The sequence below is a fragment of the Calliopsis andreniformis genome, chromosome 6 (assembly GCF_051401765.1).
Source record: "Calliopsis andreniformis isolate RMS-2024a chromosome 6, iyCalAndr_principal, whole genome shotgun sequence".
NCBI classification, from domain to species: domain Eukaryota; kingdom Metazoa; phylum Arthropoda; class Insecta; order Hymenoptera; family Andrenidae; genus Calliopsis; species Calliopsis andreniformis.
In genome coordinates, this window is record NC_135067.1 from 12,686,105 (window position 1) to 12,704,218 (window position 18,114).

Consider the following 18,114-nt stretch of genomic DNA (forward strand, 5'->3'; position numbering starts at 1 on the left):
AACTCAGTTATATCCTTGTTACTTTCTAACTCCTCCATGTCTTCATATCCTTCGTATTCGTCTTCAGAATCATCGTCGATTTTTTTCTTTGGTTTCTTTCTTAAATATTTTCCATTCCATCTGTACCAGAGAATGTATTTGTATTTTATGATATTTAGAGGTTTTTTTTTAATTAAAATATGATGCAAGTAATGAGAGAAATATAGAAGTAATTACTCTGTTACAAAATATTGGAGTAAGTCATTATACAGTAGATACATGAATTCTTCTTTAACAGTATATTTTCGACGTTTATCTGCGAGAATGTCTTCAAATGGTAATTCTTCTTCAATTGCTTCACCTCCTTCTAACCTATCTATTTCTATACTGGCTGTTTCCTCTTCATCTTCTTCTTCTTCATCGTATGGCTCCATTCTTCTGCATTGTCGTAGGATCATTTCTCTCAAGGCAGTATTCATATTTTGCATCTTGTTTATTGTGATAATTATAATTACTCAGTATTATGATTCTTCAGTATTAATGAATAGACTTGAAGTGATTAAAGGATCAGTAATAGAATGAACGATACTAATTTCATGGTTTTGTTCATTTTTTTATTATCTTCACGTAAATGAATATTAGTTTATTTAATTAACCACTTATTGAGTACTTTCGCGCTGGGATTGAAAATAAAGCAAAATGTTATCCAAAGGAAAAGTAAATGTAAGATTATTTTCAGCTACCAAAATGTTTAATTACTTTGATTGTAGTTAATATTTAAAAAAAGGTATAAATATGATATATGAACAAACTCTTTCTCAAACTTTCGTTTCATCTCAAACTAATATGTATACCTAGATAGTAAAAATGTATTATAACATTTACATATGTTATGTATTAGGATTTATTTTATAGACCATTTTTCCATCTTGCGAAGATGAAACTAAGGAGCTGGATCCAATTATTTTTCACGTTCCTGCGACTTATAATCACAAAGTGAAAATTCATGGTTGGTAAGCACAGGTATTTCTACATTTTTTAATTAATAATTTTCAATACCACAGTATTAGTCAATGTTAATAATTGACTGATGATAACTCTGCGAAAAATCAATTTTATACCATGATCTTTTTTTTAAATTAAAGCTTGAAGTCTTAAATTTAAGATACTATGTCTGAATTTTAGATTCAATGCACCTTTACTACTGTAGCACCTTAAATCTGAGAACATGTTTAGCGTATTAAAAACTGTAAAGTTTGACAGGATGCACGGTCATCCTAGAATTTTTTTCGGAGATGTCGTTTACAGGAGAATAAAATTTGAACTTTCCTCTTTAATTTAAAAAAAAGATCAAGTCGTTGCGATTTTTTTTCGCAAAGTTACAGCAGTTCAAAGTGACCCTTGCATTTTGATGGCACATGGGGTAGTGCCAACACATGACGAAAACACAGGGCCTACTTTAAAGTGTTGTAACTTTGCGAAAAAAAATCGTAGCGACTTGATTCTTTTTTTAAATTAAAGAGGAAGGTTCATATTTTATGCTCCCGTAAACGACATTTTCGAAAAAAATTCTAGGTAGTCCGTGCATTTTGTCAAACTTTGGAGTTTTCAATACGATAAACATCTCCTAAATTTTAAGGAGTTACAGTAGCAAAGATGCCTTAAAACTGAAATTGAGGCATAATATCCTACAACCAAGACCTCAGGCTTTAATTTAAAAAAAAGATCATGATCCCATGATGATTTTTCGCGGAGTTATCGCCATTCAAAGTTGGCTAATTTTTGCCCAAAATTTTTGTATGCCATAATTTTTTTGGCTAGTATTATATGTATACCTAATGATGAATAATATTCCTTTACTTTATAGTGAATATAAAAAATTAACCCTTTAAAATTATAATCATTTTATAAGTCCTTCGTAAACGTTCAGCAAATGCAGTATGGCAATCAAAGCATTAAAAGGCAACGATTTTATGTCACGACGAAAGGGGCTGAAACACCCCTTGTTTCACATGGCAACGTGCACAAGTTAGAACGATTTTGGAACTGTTTATACGCAGTTACCAGAAACCACACGTTACACTTTGGGAGTGCTTACTTGAGAATAGAAACTATTTCTGATTATTAACGTTTTGAACACTGTTTTCCATTTTCCAGGGAAATGCACACCCTGGCAGAGCCCAGGGATAATAAAGAAATATTCCCCCCTCATGGAAGTCTTCATAAGTCATCGTATCGAAGACTAGGCCCTGATGATGGCTGTACAGGAGTTACAGAAACCCAAGCCATGCTGTCTCAGATAGAACTGAAGCATCTATACGAACGTGTTTACCCTCAGCGTACTCTTCTCAACATGAAATCTCTTGCAGCAGAAGGGTAAGTATACATATACGTATATATTTATGCAGGATGGAGAAAATGATCCAAAATCTGGGAAAGTTTTAAAAATTTTATATTAAAATTTAGTCTAGAAAACTTATTGCAAATTTTTGTTAGTACAATTCGTAGTTAAGTCAATCAGTACCATTCATGATTAACTCATTAATGTTCTTGTGCCCACATAAATTTGAAAAATAAGTTCAGGTTACAGAGCTTTTCACGATGCAATATTTTGCTAATTCAGACGCATATTACAGGGTAGAGGAGAAGAAAGAATTCTCGATGACAGATGCACTGTTCAATCCTGCAGTTGCACGCTGTATGGACTACAGGACGACAATGGAAATTGATTACAGATTGCCTCACCCCATGAGACCAAGACCACCTCCACCCCCACCTCCACCAGAACCATGGCTTTTAAATCGACGGACGATCGGTTACAGCCTCGAAGAATTGGAAAAACGACACGGAAGGAATACTTTTTTGGATGATAACATGGAGGTTCATGCAAGGATAGCGGAATTAAAATCGAAGAGATATAAATTGCACGACATAATGCTTGAGGACAGTTCAGATGTGGGTCAAACTACTGTCCCTGATATGAAGAAAGAAAAAGTGGCTGTAGAAGAGGAGTGTCCCTGTATATCGGAATAACAGGCCACAGTAATAAAAAGCAGTAACTGTGAAACAAGTCACCCTATTTAAGATCGTGAATTTTGTACAAATAAAACGTCCAATAATAAAGAAGAATATTGTGCTGAAAGTTACTTTGCTATTTTATACTATATTTAACCAAATAGCTAATATCTTTCAGTGTTTTAATACAGTAAGTCTTCGAGAAATTATTCTTGGAATAATTACAAAAGAGATAAATGTAATGTTAATTAGTATTTAATTAGATAATAAACAAATGAACCCTATATTTATTATTAAGATCAAATAGGACTTACAATAGGATGTAGTAGTAAGAAAGAAGGGGTACAAAGGGCAGAATGACGAAACGTACATTTGCAATGTAAAATATATTTTGTCTAGAGTCTAAATAAAATGCGACTCTTGCGTCAAAGACAGCGAAGTATCACTGTACAGTGGCGTCTACAATCCAGTATTACCATTAATGTTTAGTCGTGACTCCTGCCGAATCGCATGTGACCATAGTCGTCAAATTGTTCCCGTTTCCCGAATCTCATGTGCCCGTAATCGTCAAAATTTTGGCGTTTATTTAGGTCTAGAAAATCATCGTCTTCGTTCAGACGATTTTCCACGATATACCTACAAAAAATACATTTACAGAACCGAGAGCACTAAATGCCTAGATAAAGAATATTATTGAAACTCTGAATATTACTTTATCATTCACTTTTTAATAATTAGAATCTTTAGTAAAGATTAACAATCGCTAAATTCATAGATGTATAAAGTGATAAATTCGGTAATTACCCTCGTGGCAAAGGGCGACTGCGAAATCTGCGATACATGTTACCAATGAAATCTGGCGCTGTCTCGCATTTTCCGCTGAATAACCAGATGACTGCCATCACGCAAGATAGAGCGAAAGTTAAGTTCATATCTAGGGGAAGGACAAGAAAATTGTCAAATGACTTAATTTCATTGCTCAGTAATACATAGACTGAATTAAGCAATGGAACACGTCTAACACGACTCTCTGTTAATAAAATTAACAATAAATTACTTATAATAAGCTTCTGAATAACACACGTGCATCCTACGTCTATATTCTTTTTCTACAGATAACTATGCCTTGTAAAATTATACCATTGAAAGGACAAATTCTATGAAACACCAATGAAATAGCTTAAGTTACCTTTACACTTCACTGGAATCATTAAATACACTACACACTGCACGCAAAGAATCCGTAGATTCATAAAAAAAAAATCAAAAGCAATGAAAATTTTCCATTACAAAGCCAACACTGAATTTAAAAAAATGATACAATAAAAATTTGTTAGAGTCACAAATTGCTCATATTAGAAAGATGTTGCATTACAAAAGATTAGGTAACAGAGAGAGAATTTGTCCTTTCAGTATTTAAAAAATATTCAAAGTCTTATCACTTTTTTAAAAGTACTTAGATATGAAAGGCTGCTTTCACCTGTTTAGTAGAGACCGGAAATCGGCGGAAGAATGCGGGTTCCACGAGTCCCACGTGGCTTTTTATACGTGGACGCCGTCATCCCCCGGATCCCGAAGGAACGTTGAGCTCTTTGAATTTTAATTCACGTAGCTGTAGCCTGATAAACAATTTTCTTGACGCCTTCGCCGTTCAACATTCAATATTCCGCGGTGGCCGCCGAAGATTGGCAGCTCGAATAAACCTATTACTGTTTTAACTTCGTTTTTCTCTTTCTAAGACAATACGGCCCATCCTTTATCGACGCCATAAAGGCACCCCGAGAGGAAGAGAAAATCTGAATGTTATGGCAGATTGCTTTGCCTCGCCTCTGCGAAGCTATTTTTATAGCGGTGGGATTCCCTCGGTACCAATCAAACTACCAATTGAGGTGCCATAGAGTACAATTGCTTTTTTTTCCAAATAATGGGTAATAAAATTAATTAAGTGTACGCCCATTATTAAGAAGTCATCAAATATTACTGAAAAAGTATGCTATGTGAATTATGGTTATGGTTATGTTTAACTCAAATAAATATTCGATGCAACCCTTATTGCGCTATGTAGTTTTAAATACTAATCTAAAATTATATTAAAAATAGTAATAGTAAAACAGACACATTCTCTATGTACTTCAATCCTCACTTTAAAACACTAATCAATAAAATTTTACATAACACCCTCTTTTTAGTGATGAAACCTTACCGATATAACGACATTTCAGAAAGGGCAGTTCGCCAACATGTCAGCAAAGTTAGACATCATAAGACAGTAGTAAAAACAGACCTCAAGCAACCAACTCAAACCTAACACAAAGAAATGTCTGACTCGACGAGAAAAACAATTTAAACATCAATCTAATTCTGAATACGTATTATTACTAACTGCTAACATTAAAAAAAGATCGACCCCCAGATCCCCACCAATTCCTAAGTGCTGAATAAGCATCAGCCAACACTTATCCCTCCCCAAGCGATCGACTTTTCGAGCACACTTTTTTGCCAAGTTGTCTGACATCGATCCAGACAGAATCTCCAATAGTCTACTCGTCAGATGGCAAGGTGGCAAAGCGAATTTGACGTTCTCGCGAGGCCACGGTCACGGATTACACTCCCGAATGGCTTCAGTCGTTTGCGGTGCTTCCAGAGGACCCTATAAATCGAGGCCGAGGTCGTCCTAGCCACCCAATTGCTCCCCATCTTTCAATCCGCTTCCATCGTTCAGCCGGGCACGGCTGCTCCACCTGTCCCACTCGCATGAAGGGGGCACGAGGCCTTCGAATCCCAGTGTTCAACCCTTGACAACGACTATGACCGAGGACGTGGGCACCATGCTCCAGAAGGGACTGTCCGAATGGTGGAACGAGGAGACGGAGTACGTTTTCCAGAGGATCGAAAGATGGGCTGCATACGCGAGAGGCTACAATCGTCTGAGGTCCCAACGACTGTCCAGGGGACGCATGACCATGCAGGGGGGACAGGAGCCACGTTGGAGCATCTCCTCTAACAAGCTGATCATCGACGACTCTTCGTGGAGTCCGCGGTTCCACACCCTTAAGAAGTCCAGGCGAAAGTCTAGGCCAGAGGAGACCAAGATTAACTGCTGTGGCACGTTTAATTACCAATCGAACAGCAACCTGGACAGCACTTGTTTGGAGACGTACAGGTACGACCATAGCATCTACTTCAAGACGATTGGTGACTTGAAGAACAGCAAGAAGGAGGCCACAGATACGGACAGGAACGAACAAGAGGATAGGATTTCTATCAGCAGCGAGGAGCTTGTGGAGTGGGACGCTAGCGATGTGTCTGACTTCATTGCTAATCAGCTGTTGGAAGGTGGATTTGATAGTGACGATGTTAAAGATATTTTCAATTCTTCAGAGAACCGTGACGAAGAAGACTCGCTTACATGGTGCAACGTGGACCTGAGCAAGCTCAGTATAAATGGGAACGATACCTCTGATGGGATTGTAGATGAAGAGAACAATCGACACGTGTGGACGATCCCTCAGAGGGATGAGGAGAGTAATAATAATTACATCGAGGAGAAGAGGTTCGAGGAGGATGCGAATTTAAAGAATCAAACGCAGTTGTGTGGTGTTTCGAGGAATTGTGTGGAGGAGCTGCAGAAGGAGAATGAGAGTGGATTTCTTGATACCTGGTCGAGAAGAGTGTCGAAGGGAGTTGAGCAATCGCCGATTGTGGGGGACAACGATGTAATTTGGCCAAGCGTTTTATTGAATTACACGAGGAACATCGATCCTTCTATTTCTCCCCATCATTACTGCAGACCGCAGATATAGGGTTTGACTCCATTCTTTTGTGGCCTCGTTGAAGTTATTGGGACTATTGGAATTTCTGATCGGGATTAGATTAGTGAAGGGGTGAAGTTCATGTCATGGAATGTATAACAAGGAAAAATTGTCTGAATGGAAATATATGCAATAAGTGACTTTCAAATACGAATATGTTGTCTTTGCCATTATCGCAGCATTAGTTCAATATATTTCCTTTATTTTTATATTCATTATAGAGTCGACTTGATGAAATAGCAAGGCTGGTACTTTGCGCAGAGCTCTGATGAATCTTTTGTATTTTACTTTTGAATTTCACTTATTTCAAATGATTAAGTTTGTGTAAAGGGAAATGACTTATAGTCACAATGAATGCCCTTAAATGTTCTTAAATAAACTTAATATCGAATTTAATGTCTCCATTATTTTATACGTTACTTTTCCAAAATTGACGATAGTTATCATTTTATAATAATATTATTATTATTGACATTCTTATAACTCTAAACATAAAATTGAACAAAGACATCGAGAATTTATTAATGTAACATTTATTTAATAGTTAATCATTTTCATTTTGATTGTTACCATTAATCTTGCATAAAATAAAATTAGTAAAATTCTGAGAGTCCCAAAAAATTGTCAGATCTATAATCAGTATAATTTATTAAAAAGAGAAATTGAAAACGAAAAATTTGAAATGGAGAGAGTAGCTATCAGATACCTTTGAGTTACATATCTACGCAAAAATCGTCTGAAAAAATTCATCTGTAGCTACAAGATTTAGCACTTTTTTCTTATCCAGTATTAGCCACGTAATGGTTTGTAACGTAAGTATTATAGAAATCTAGTGTATATTACTTTAACCCTCTTGCATCACCAATCTGTATATTCTAACATCACGCAACATTGATATAAGACTTCTTAACACGAAAGACTATAAATTCTCTAAAAACAAACATTAAAAAACCAGACAATACGTTTATTTTACTTCCATTGTAATATTTAGTGGAAGTGTAAAAATGGTTAAAGAAAACTTATTTTTATATGAATAATAAGGAAAAAACAATCCCTTAAATGCAAAGTGAATTAGAATTAGAGATCAATGAAGTAGAGGGTGGTAGAAAATAATCATAGTTTTTTCAAGTGCCCAGCATGCTTCCAATTTCGTTCTATTTTTTTAATCATTAAATCTTGAAAATGTTGACCAGCAATCAGCTCTACATCAACCACTTCAAAGCATTCTCCCCCTATCTTTTTAATTCTGAAGAAACTCAGAATAGTATGCATGTAACTGTAGTATGTACTAACCATTAAAGAATCTAGCTAATACTAATTAATAATCTTACAAACATAATTCTTCTAAAACCCTTAAAAACCCGCACCCCATTATTCCCAGTGTTTCAGTTTTCTCCCTAAAAAATTTAAAGCACTCTATTTATTAAATCGAAAATTTGTCTTATCTCCCTTATCGCTTCCTGATCAATTGACCTACAATTTTGAACCACCCCGTATGAGAACCAACAGGACCAAAAGGTCTGACAGCGCGCATGCACCGACTGGTGGGGCAAGCCACGCACGCAAACACGTAAGCTCGTGCAAACTCGCTGCAAATCGATCGCCTTCTCACTCGTTACAGGCGAGTAGTGCGTAGTACTTTCCCAAAATTTCATCGAGAGATCGTCTTACGACTGGCAGACACAGAGTGACAGAGGGAACCTAGGACGAAAGATGAGCAAACGTTTGGAGACGGTGGCCACGATGGCCTGCATGAAGACGTTGCTGATGCTTTTCAACGTCGTTTTTTGGGTAAGCGAATCGATTCACCTGCCTCGAATCCACCCTTGACACGTAGACCCTAAAGAAGTCCTGAATCCTGGGACGAGAACACCGTCCACCCAACTGTTGCACAATTCGTTATAGCGTCGCTGTCATGATGCTAGCGAAATTCCACCTGTGCTTTCCGCGCGTTATTTTCGCCTTTTCTTTTAGTTCTCGGGGGAAGAGAAAAAGTATTGCGAAAATGATGTAACATTTGTGGACTTCTGGAAACTTATGGGGAGGTCGCGATCTTTTCTTTAGCCTATTCGATATTTTTTAGTTAGAGAACTATTAAAGAATTTTATAGTAAATTGGATAGGGTAAATTGGGGGAAATTAGTCTGAATCTGCAAATAATAATTAATAATAAAGTAGAGCAAGATGGAAAGGTTGATAAGTTAAGACTGAGGGAGTGTGTTCCTACTTCTTTACGAGTTTTCTCGTATTAATGGTAGATTTTTATTTAAAAAGCTTTCTATTTTAAATTCTTTACTGTCGATCTGAATGAGCTGGGTTCTTTCGACTCGTTTTCGAAAATTTGGATATTCTTTTTTGTTCTCTACCTATACTGTATTTATATTTATATTTCTACTATTTTCAGATAATCAATGGTCTTTTTCCAATTTAACACCCTATACTAGCTTAAAAGTATATTTCGTATCTTTCAAAAAAGAATATTTAATTTTAGGTATCTAAAAAGATTATACAGAATTTCTAATTAAACGTATAATGTTACCAAGTATAGAGTATTATATAGATGAAATATCAGTAATGTAACAAGATCACGCTCACGTAATAAGATTGATCTTTTCCGGAAGCATCACTGACACAAATTTTCATGAGCACGCACCCATAAGATTAAAATCTCAATGAGATTATTTTTTTCTGTAAATTTTCATACTAAATTTACTATACAAAATTACAAATTTCAATGATAAAAATTCGTAAACTACACAAATTCTTATTTTCTTTTAAATATCTTTTTTTAGTAAACACCTCCACCTTTATAAAAATAAAAATAGTTTCAACAATTTCTTCTGGTTTCAATACTTCGATTTAAAAAACTATCTTCTTATTAACATCGCCAGTTAGTTATCGCTATTATCATTTCTCATATCAACATCCTGTACCTATGAGCACATTATCAGTCTAAGCAGCTTACGACAGAGAAGGTTCAAAATAAATATGTGTATTTTATAATTAATGTTCCACAACGTCGCAAGAAAGTAAACAAAATAAAACTAAAATATGTAAAAAATACGTTGCTCGTTGCAAACGCATATTGTAAAAAATACGAAATACAGATGTTAAACGTAATAACTATAAATTGTGTTTTATGTGCCAGCAAAAATGCTTTACGCGTCACGAAGAAAATTTATTTATGCTATTTCGTAGCTTGAATGAATGTTCTCATAAAATCGCGATAAATGAAATAATCCAAACAGGATATGTCTTAAATTACTTTATCAAAATTATTTATTTTACGTACTACTTTTATAAGTATTATTTGAATTAAAAATAGAATTGCTGCAAACATATGTATAACTTATTTTGAAGTTCCCTGTATAAACTTAGCAACAGTCTTAATATTAATTCTTTTAATGAATTGTTTAGGCATCTGGTATACTAATGCTATGCATCGGCATTTGGATGCGAATTCAACTTCGAGACTACGTTGACATGAGCATGGACGGCAGCGGAGCTGCTTTGCTAGCATTGGCAAGTTTGGGCGCGATCCTAACTTTGGCAGCAACTCTTGCTTGCTGCTGTACAGCCCGCGGACATCCAGCTCTTCTGTACTTGGTAAAAATAATATTTTTCTAATGATTAACCTACTTTGTGTAATGAAATATTTATATTAAGTAATATTTTTTCCAGGAATATAGTTTTTTTTTTAGTAATAAAACAGTATTTTCATTTAACAACTTTAAAGAGTGATTCCATATGTTGAAATAAAACGAAAGTCAAGAATGATGAAAAAGGATTTGAGTTTAGCGAAATATGTCTGACTTGACTTATTCTACTGACTGATTTTACTTGCATCGCAGCTAAGACTAAAGCTTAAAGCTTTAGAATAAGTAGAATAGGTAGTAGAATAAGGTTCAGGTCAGACACATCCCACGTCGACTTTAGACGTTCTTGCAACATTGCAACAATAATACATAACTTTGATAGAAAGTCAATTTTGTAGAATTATCTTTCGAAATTTCTGTAATCTATTGGCAACTAGACAGAATTTTTACTATAAGCCCATAACTCAAAATTAAATAGAGAACCAACAACAGAGTACTGTGTTTCATTAGAAAACACTTTCTGATATTAATTTTCAAAGAAAGAAAAATCAAATTCTGAACAAAATTTTGATTTTCAGTATGGTGCATTCTTGGCTGTAGTCGCGTTACTGGAACTTGGAGCTGGTGCATCGGTTTATGCTTATCAAAGTAGCTTGAACGAAAGATTCGATCAGGGTCTCAACGAAAGCATGGCTGTTTATGGAAAGGACGAGACGAAGACTTCTCATATCGATATCATGCAATACACTGTACGTCATTCAATTGAGAAATCTATCCCTTAAACTAGTTGTAACAATATCGACAGAATATTATGAAATAGTGTACTGCTCGAATAATACGCGATTTAATTTACAGTTGAAGTGCTGTGGTAACAGAGGTTATGCCGATTGGTTAAATATGTTGCACCCACTGAAGGAGGTTCCACCATCTTGTTGCAAAGTGCCGAAGGACACATGTGATACTAATAATACGAACGATATTTACACTCAGGTAAATTTAAAAATAAAATTTGTATTTTGAGGAAACTGAATGTTTCTCTATGAATTTGCAGAGGACTTGTTACATTACGTTATACTAACACCAACTACAGATTAGCTTCTCAAACAGATAATTATACATTTTCTACCGATAATTCATTGTCCAAAAATACTTGCTCTACTTACACCCAGCCTATTAAAAAAGTTTAAAATTTTTGCTCATAGTTTCTTCACACCTCTATACAGGGTATTCAACAACAGGTGTTAGTACTTTTAAAAGATGTTTCTATAAGTCAGAATAAAATGAAAATGAAATTTTCAAATAGAAAATACGGATAGTGCGTGTCTGACTTAAGACTTATTCTACTTATTTCGCTGCGCTAGTACTCTGGTCTGACTAATGCACATTGGCAGTAGAATAAGTCCCGAGTCAGATACCTTTCACGCGTATGAAATGTCCTAAACTATACTTGTAAAATTGAAATTTCCAGGGCTGCTATATTCGTGTTTTGGACTTGATCAATTCCAACATCAGCCTAGTCGCGGGAACAGCCATTGGGGTAGCATTCTTCCCGCTCGTAGGTGTCTTCTTAGCGTGTTGTCTGGCCAGTCACATCAACAAAGCCAAGTACGAGCAAGTTGCTTAAAGCTTCCATCGCTCGCAGAAATGTCCGTCGCACCAGTAAGAGAAGTCTGCATCGCTCGGCAGAGCAGTTTTATGACGTTTTCTAACAACAATTCTCCATTCTATGATAACAATTTCCAAAGTTGCACGGGCGCGTACGAGATAATTATAAAAACGTTGTAAGGCGACTGCAAAGCCACAGCTTGTCTCATTGTGCTTAACATGACAGTACAAACATCAAATAGCATTGCTCTGAACTGATCGAACCGAGATTGATAAATGTTCTTCCAAAACTTCTTTCTAATGATAACATCACGTCTCTTCACCATGCCATCAAAAAATATATTCTGAACGAACGAATTTGTTTAAATCAGGAAGATTTGAGGGAAATTCTGTCGGAACCATGAGTGTACACTTTTAGGTATGTGCATGGAAAAAGAAAATTCTACACAAGCGAATCAGAGGTTGATAAAAGATGCAGGTTCTCCGCTGCGTTTAGTTGGCCCTCGTTTCAGTAGGTCGACGATTGTCGACGAAGCATGTGAACCGTAATTTTTAATGTTTCGTTCGTGAATTGGGTGCATGAAATAGAAACACGTCTGAGCCACAATGGAAAATGAACAAAATTGTTTAGTTGGACAAGAACGAAAACGCACAACAGAAATGAAATGCATACAGTACACGTTTGTCTTTGAAAGACTATTCAACATCTTGATTAGGACAAGAACAGCTAGTACTGAAAGTCGAATACCACAAAAAGAAGATGGGGAGCCGTAAGTCAATAAAAATACTTAAAATTCTCTTTCATTAAACTATATGTATAGGTATCATTTCGAATCCCCAGATAACAGTTTACTTTTCCTATTTTTATACTGACTCACCACCATTGTGTTCATATATTTGTTTTAAATCTCAAAGTGACAAATCGTAAGTTTGGTTCAATTCAAGACTATAAGCGTTATTCGTATATTGTAAATCAATGATTTCTTTTGCTTATGATAGTTCTTAGTTTAGTGGATAGTTCTTTCTTTTAAGTAGTTTTGAAAATTATAGGTGCTGTTTTGTGTATCTTTATATGATGATTGTCAATCAAATGTGGGAATTCGAAAGATTAAAGTTAGAAGGGATTGTTGGTCTTTAACATACATACACGTTTGCATGCATTTCTGCATTTATAGTATTCTGTTACATTTGATAGTAAAACACGTGGCTATGGTTTATATATTGTTCTGGCACGTGAATCATTATCAATTCTCATTCTATCTCTTTCAATGAATCTCACTATACTGTACTACATTTCGATGTCCTATTTCAATGTTACTAAAAAAATCTAAACTGATAACTGATGACATATTTTATGATGATGATAGTTGTGATTTCATCGTGATAAATACACGAATACAAAAAAGAAAGTGTTTGAGCTATAATATCCGTTATGCTTGTTTGCATGGTAACTATATCGTCATTATTTCTAATCTATTAGGATAGCAAATATGAATCCATTTATTTTGATTATTTTGAAATTTTAAATTAAATACATTTAAAGACACAAAACAGGGAAAGAACATAATTAAATCAATAATAGTTCCTTTCCATATAAACTAGAATTATTTGTTAGCTACCACAATTAAAAAAAAAGATATTTTAAATTTCATCCAACATAAATGTGTCTCAGAAAATTCATTTTATCACTTCTACTGACTGTATTTAAATCTTGCAAAAAATGCATTTCTTTATATTATAGAAACTAGATAACGCTAGATAAGAGGACTTTAAAATGAATGTAGTGGAAACAAGGAATATGAAAGTCGATAACAGTAAGTGCCGAATAAAATTCCAGGTTTCTGTGGACCGGCAATCAAATTACAAACGGATGAATGGGATATCTACAATTACTAGAATCACTTTAATGAATCGTTTCGCTTTACGGAAATCGATATTAGGTGTCCAAAATAGACTTTTTCGATCGTTTCTTTACTTCGTAGGCTATTGAAAACGTGTATAGTAATTCATTGAAATAAGTCCTCAAATCAGGATTGATAATAAACTATGGATTATCAAAATTCATATAGATTATCCTAGAATTTTTTAACCCAACCTACAACTATGGTTTATGAATAAAAATAAAAATAATAGAGTATAATTTTTATCTATGAAACATACTAATGCATTTTGCTATACAAGACCTTGAAACACCCTGTATTCCAGGAATTTATTTTTTTTTCTTTCCCTTATCTGAGAATAAATTGGTATATGTTACCTTTAAAAATAGTGTAGATAACGAAGGAAAATATAATTGGACGCCTAATATTAAGAAGAACTGATTGTTTTCCCGTAAATATGTAATAGATACGCACAGATTGAATCGAGTGTATATTTTTCAGCGGATAGAATTAAGAACTGTGTTACAGCGAAACGTTTATTTTTTGAGATACTTGATGAAAAAGTAGATAGGGAATTCCGATAGTAATCCTCTTTCCTTTTTGCGATGGCAGATTGTTAATGGTACAATATTTATAAATAAGTTAATTCGAATGTTATATCCATGTTATATTTTAAATGTTATATTTTTCGTTGAACAGAGCGAATAATATATTGCATGTACAGCGTCTAAGCAAATATTGTTACAAAATACAGAATAACGTAAAATCTGAAGGAAATCAAAGATGCAATAGTAAACGAAATTTCGAAATTAGTTTTCAATATCTGTTATTTTATCTGTTATAAATATACTACGAACGCTACGCTTCCTAGGCATACAATACTTCTATTTTTGTTAACAGTAGATAATCTTAATATAGCTTGTTTCAAATTATGAATTTATTTCATTAAGAAATTTTCATTCATCGAAGAAGCGCAAAGTATTCGTGCAAAGCTTATACTGACGTGAGAATCTTACTGAACAATCTTTGTGCAATATAAAAAGAATCTCTATGTCTAAATGTATCTTCTGGTTAAGACGCTTTTCTGTGCTATATCAGAGAACTAATCAAATATGTGACAAAAGGGGAAATATGTCAATTGTTAATTCTGTTAATTTTCATGCATAGGTAGAGTATTCATTTATGTTCACGTTGTTTTAAGTAACTTTGAAAATTTAAATGCACGAACTTAAATGTTTCAAAGCACAATGAAAATTTTGAGAATCTTCGACTCTGTATTTTTTCACGGGCGCCTTATTCAAGTTCAAGTTAATTGAACGTGTTAAAACTGTGTTACTTCGTGTCTCTGTATCATATTCGCATATAAAATATTGAATCTTGCAAAATATATTTATTATATTCATATATAAATATTTAAAAGATATATATATACATACATATATATTATATTTCATCGTAGATAACATAATCGCACGCAACGTGTAAGTATTTTAATCCGCAAACAGTTATTCTTCGAGACTCAATTCTCAAACAATTAGTGTTGCGGCATTAAAATCATATACCTCATAAATAGTATCGTAATTGTTTGAATTCCGTAATTTTCTTATAATTATTATGTTATAATATATGTATATACATATTTTACACATGTTCCAAGTATATTTAAATAAAGATAAATAATACTGATAACATGTCATAACAGTTTCCTGGCCTATTTCGTTAACCTATTTAAATATTTGATTTCTGTGGATATCACTGATAACTCAACAATATGTCAAATTAATAATTATATGTCAAATAATGTCGAATATATTTTTTCCACCCTCCACTTACATAAAAATAATATTTTACATATATTGATGCTTGTTTGCAAAATGATTATTTTAATCGTCGTGCAAACACGCAACGCAAGGAACTTCATTCTAAGTACCTACGCGAAAAATCTAATGAGTTTATTAACTTAATAATCCTAACTTATCTTGTATTCAATTATACACCTAACATAGTTTAGTTCAAATTAATTGAGCATAAAATGCTTGCATAAAACTACATAACAATAATTTGTCTTACCTTAACACCCACGGGATGAAGGCAGCTCGACGAATTACCCAGGGGGTGTCTGCTGGGCCTGAAATAAAAAAAATAAAAAATATTAGAAAATCAGTTTTCAAATTTTTTTAAATATTCAAATACGTTATATTTTCAAATTTTTAAATTTTCAATTTTTCAAATTCTAAGACCTAAATTATGATTTTCAAATTGTGCTTAAAATTTCGATAAAATAAAGCAATACTTACATTATTCTTCACGTTCCGACGCCTGAGCTCACCAACTCTCGCTTTTCACGACACTAAAATATCGATATATCGGCACTCTTTAGCGATAAAAAAAAAAAAAATAACAATAAAGTACTATAAACGCGACCGAAAATTATTAGCTAGCTAAAACCACTGACTCTACTCTCCTACATAAAGTTTCGCGGTGCTCTAGAATTGTTCATATAACTTGGTTAAAACACTGACTCTAATAATATGCACAGCGTGTTTTTACAATGTCAATGGACGCTACTGATAAAATGAGCTACCTTGCTCTTTCTAAGACGAAACAAAAACTGCACAGCAAACACTGACTCTACAATCGCATTGCACGCGATCACAAATTTGTTCAAAAATCTAAGTTACACCAACTCTATCTAAAATTCGTTTAAAATAACCGTTAACTGTCATGGCGTCCGTTTCACTATGGCGCGAATTCCCTTCACTTTGATTCCAGTCAATTATCTATAACAGAACAGAGAAAATGATGTCAGAACAAATATATTTGAGTAAATATAAATATATCGCAGCTACTAAATATTTTAACACGAAATATATAATAAAATATCGAAATTCGATGTATACGTATACTATTAATTAATACTAAATGTAGAACAGAGAGGAAACGCAAAAATCAGTCCCACTTTTTGTAAAATATTAAATATACTTTTAAAAGCTTGCTGATTTGAAATGAAAGTAGTAATAGACAGTGAACAAAAGCACTAATAGTATTTAGAATGGTTAATTACTAGTTGATAAATGACACGTACCACACACTGTATTAATCACGAAGTTTCTAATGCGACCGACCTCTTCGACTGCCACCAAACGTGTTATGACCTGTCGTCTCAATTTCAGTATGCCCGCGATTCTCATGAAGTGACTGATAGGTGGCGGGAGGGGGTAAGCTACTGACTCCAGGTATCTGTCTCCCGAGAAAATAACTGTGGTATGTAAATATTCATTTCTGGCACTTACGATTTAAATTTGAAGTTCAGTCTAAGAGTAAATTACAACTAAGTCTTGAATAAGTCTTGATCACAATGTAATAGGAAGACGTTAACACAACACTCGAATTTCTGTGATTATTAGTGGCTAGTTCTCTAGTGCTACTTACAGTCAGATTTAAATTCAAATTCAATGGCTATTAATGCCTATGAATACGTACTCTATATACAGTGAACATACTTCCATAGCTGCCTGTGCATACTTCTTCAACTACGACGCCTCTATCGGTGATCACTTGAACTAACCTCTAATCGTCAAAGAATCCCTAGCACAGAAGTATGCTACTCTTATTACACTGAGTTAAAGCTAAAAACTGATTAAAAACAAAAAGATATTTAATTCCAAATAGAAACATAGGTATCTATATTCTATTTAAAAAAATTCACCACTTTCGAGAATCAATAGTTGCTCGCAGCCCTCTGGTGACAAACATCAGAAATCAAGTGTATCCTCTCAAATCTCAACATTAAATCCCTTTAAAAACCAGAATCAGAGTCCCTGAAATATCCCTAAACAGAATTGACTACTCCTCGTCGCGACCATAAACTCTCAACAAACCAAAGATTCCCTTTTCCCTCGATTTTCAAACATCCCTGTGCCTCATTAATTTCGTCGCGTTTTCAATATGAATTATGCCATCTAGTCGAATCACCGATGACGCGAGCAAAGGTCCGTGGTTCGTTTTTCTCTCGGTCTCCCCTCTCCCACCATTTCCTTATCTGAATCAGCTGATTATTGTTTTCGTATTTCCAACGAAACGGACCGTCGCCGTCGTTATGATACGCGATACCCTTTAACGAGCGACATTCCCCAACACCCTCGTCGGCACGTCGAAACGTGGATCGTATCCGACGGTTATCGTCGCGACCTAAAGCCTTACCGACGCGCTTCGCGTTTCGAACAAA

At 34.4% G+C, this 18,114-nt stretch overlaps 4 protein-coding genes across 6 annotated transcripts; 3 read left to right on the plus strand and 1 right to left on the minus strand.

Moving 5' to 3' along the window:
* The first annotated feature begins 2,140 nt into the window (after window positions 1-2,140).
* On the plus strand, window positions 2,141-3,012 carry LOC143180080 (uncharacterized). Its single transcript, XM_076379611.1, has 2 exons — window positions 2,141-2,355; window positions 2,616-3,012. The coding sequence occupies exons 1-2, from the start codon at window positions 2,141-2,143 to the stop codon at window positions 3,010-3,012; spliced, it is 612 nt and encodes a 203-aa protein (XP_076235726.1).
* A 353-nt stretch (window positions 3,013-3,365) lies between these two features.
* Dsk (Drosulfakinin) lies at window positions 3,366-4,588 on the minus strand. The gene is made up of 3 exons (XM_076380685.1): window positions 4,475-4,588; window positions 3,799-3,928; window positions 3,366-3,630 (listed from the first exon to the last, which is right to left on the minus strand). Exons 2-3 carry the CDS (start codon window positions 3,924-3,926, stop codon window positions 3,480-3,482), a joined length of 279 nt encoding a protein of 92 aa, XP_076236800.1. The 5' UTR covers window positions 3,927-3,928; window positions 4,475-4,588; the 3' UTR covers window positions 3,366-3,479.
* Window positions 4,589-5,691: 1,103 nt separating this feature from the next.
* Window positions 5,692-7,197, plus strand: LOC143180735 (uncharacterized). Its single transcript, XM_076380674.1, has one exon. It carries the CDS (start codon window positions 5,802-5,804, stop codon window positions 6,795-6,797), a length of 996 nt encoding a protein of 331 aa, XP_076236789.1. The 5' UTR covers window positions 5,692-5,801; the 3' UTR covers window positions 6,798-7,197.
* A 1,230-nt stretch (window positions 7,198-8,427) lies between these two features.
* LOC143180727 (tetraspanin-7) lies at window positions 8,428-15,591 on the plus strand. Of its 3 annotated transcripts, none has more exons than XR_013002168.1 (6): window positions 8,428-8,597; window positions 10,223-10,411; window positions 10,980-11,150; window positions 11,257-11,391; window positions 11,870-12,776; window positions 13,844-15,591. XR_013002168.1 is itself a non-coding variant. In XM_076380669.1 (5 exons), the coding sequence occupies exons 1-5, from the start codon at window positions 8,520-8,522 to the stop codon at window positions 12,023-12,025; spliced, it is 729 nt and encodes a 242-aa protein (XP_076236784.1). In that variant the 5' UTR covers window positions 8,428-8,519; the 3' UTR covers window positions 12,026-13,512. The 3 variants fall into 3 exon arrangements, 1 of the variants encoding a protein (XP_076236784.1); XR_013002169.1 differs by having other exon boundaries at window positions 11,870-12,424; window positions 13,844-15,590; XM_076380669.1 differs by lacking the exon at window positions 13,844-15,591 and having other exon boundaries at window positions 11,870-13,512.
* Window positions 15,592-18,114: the final 2,523 nt, after the last annotated feature.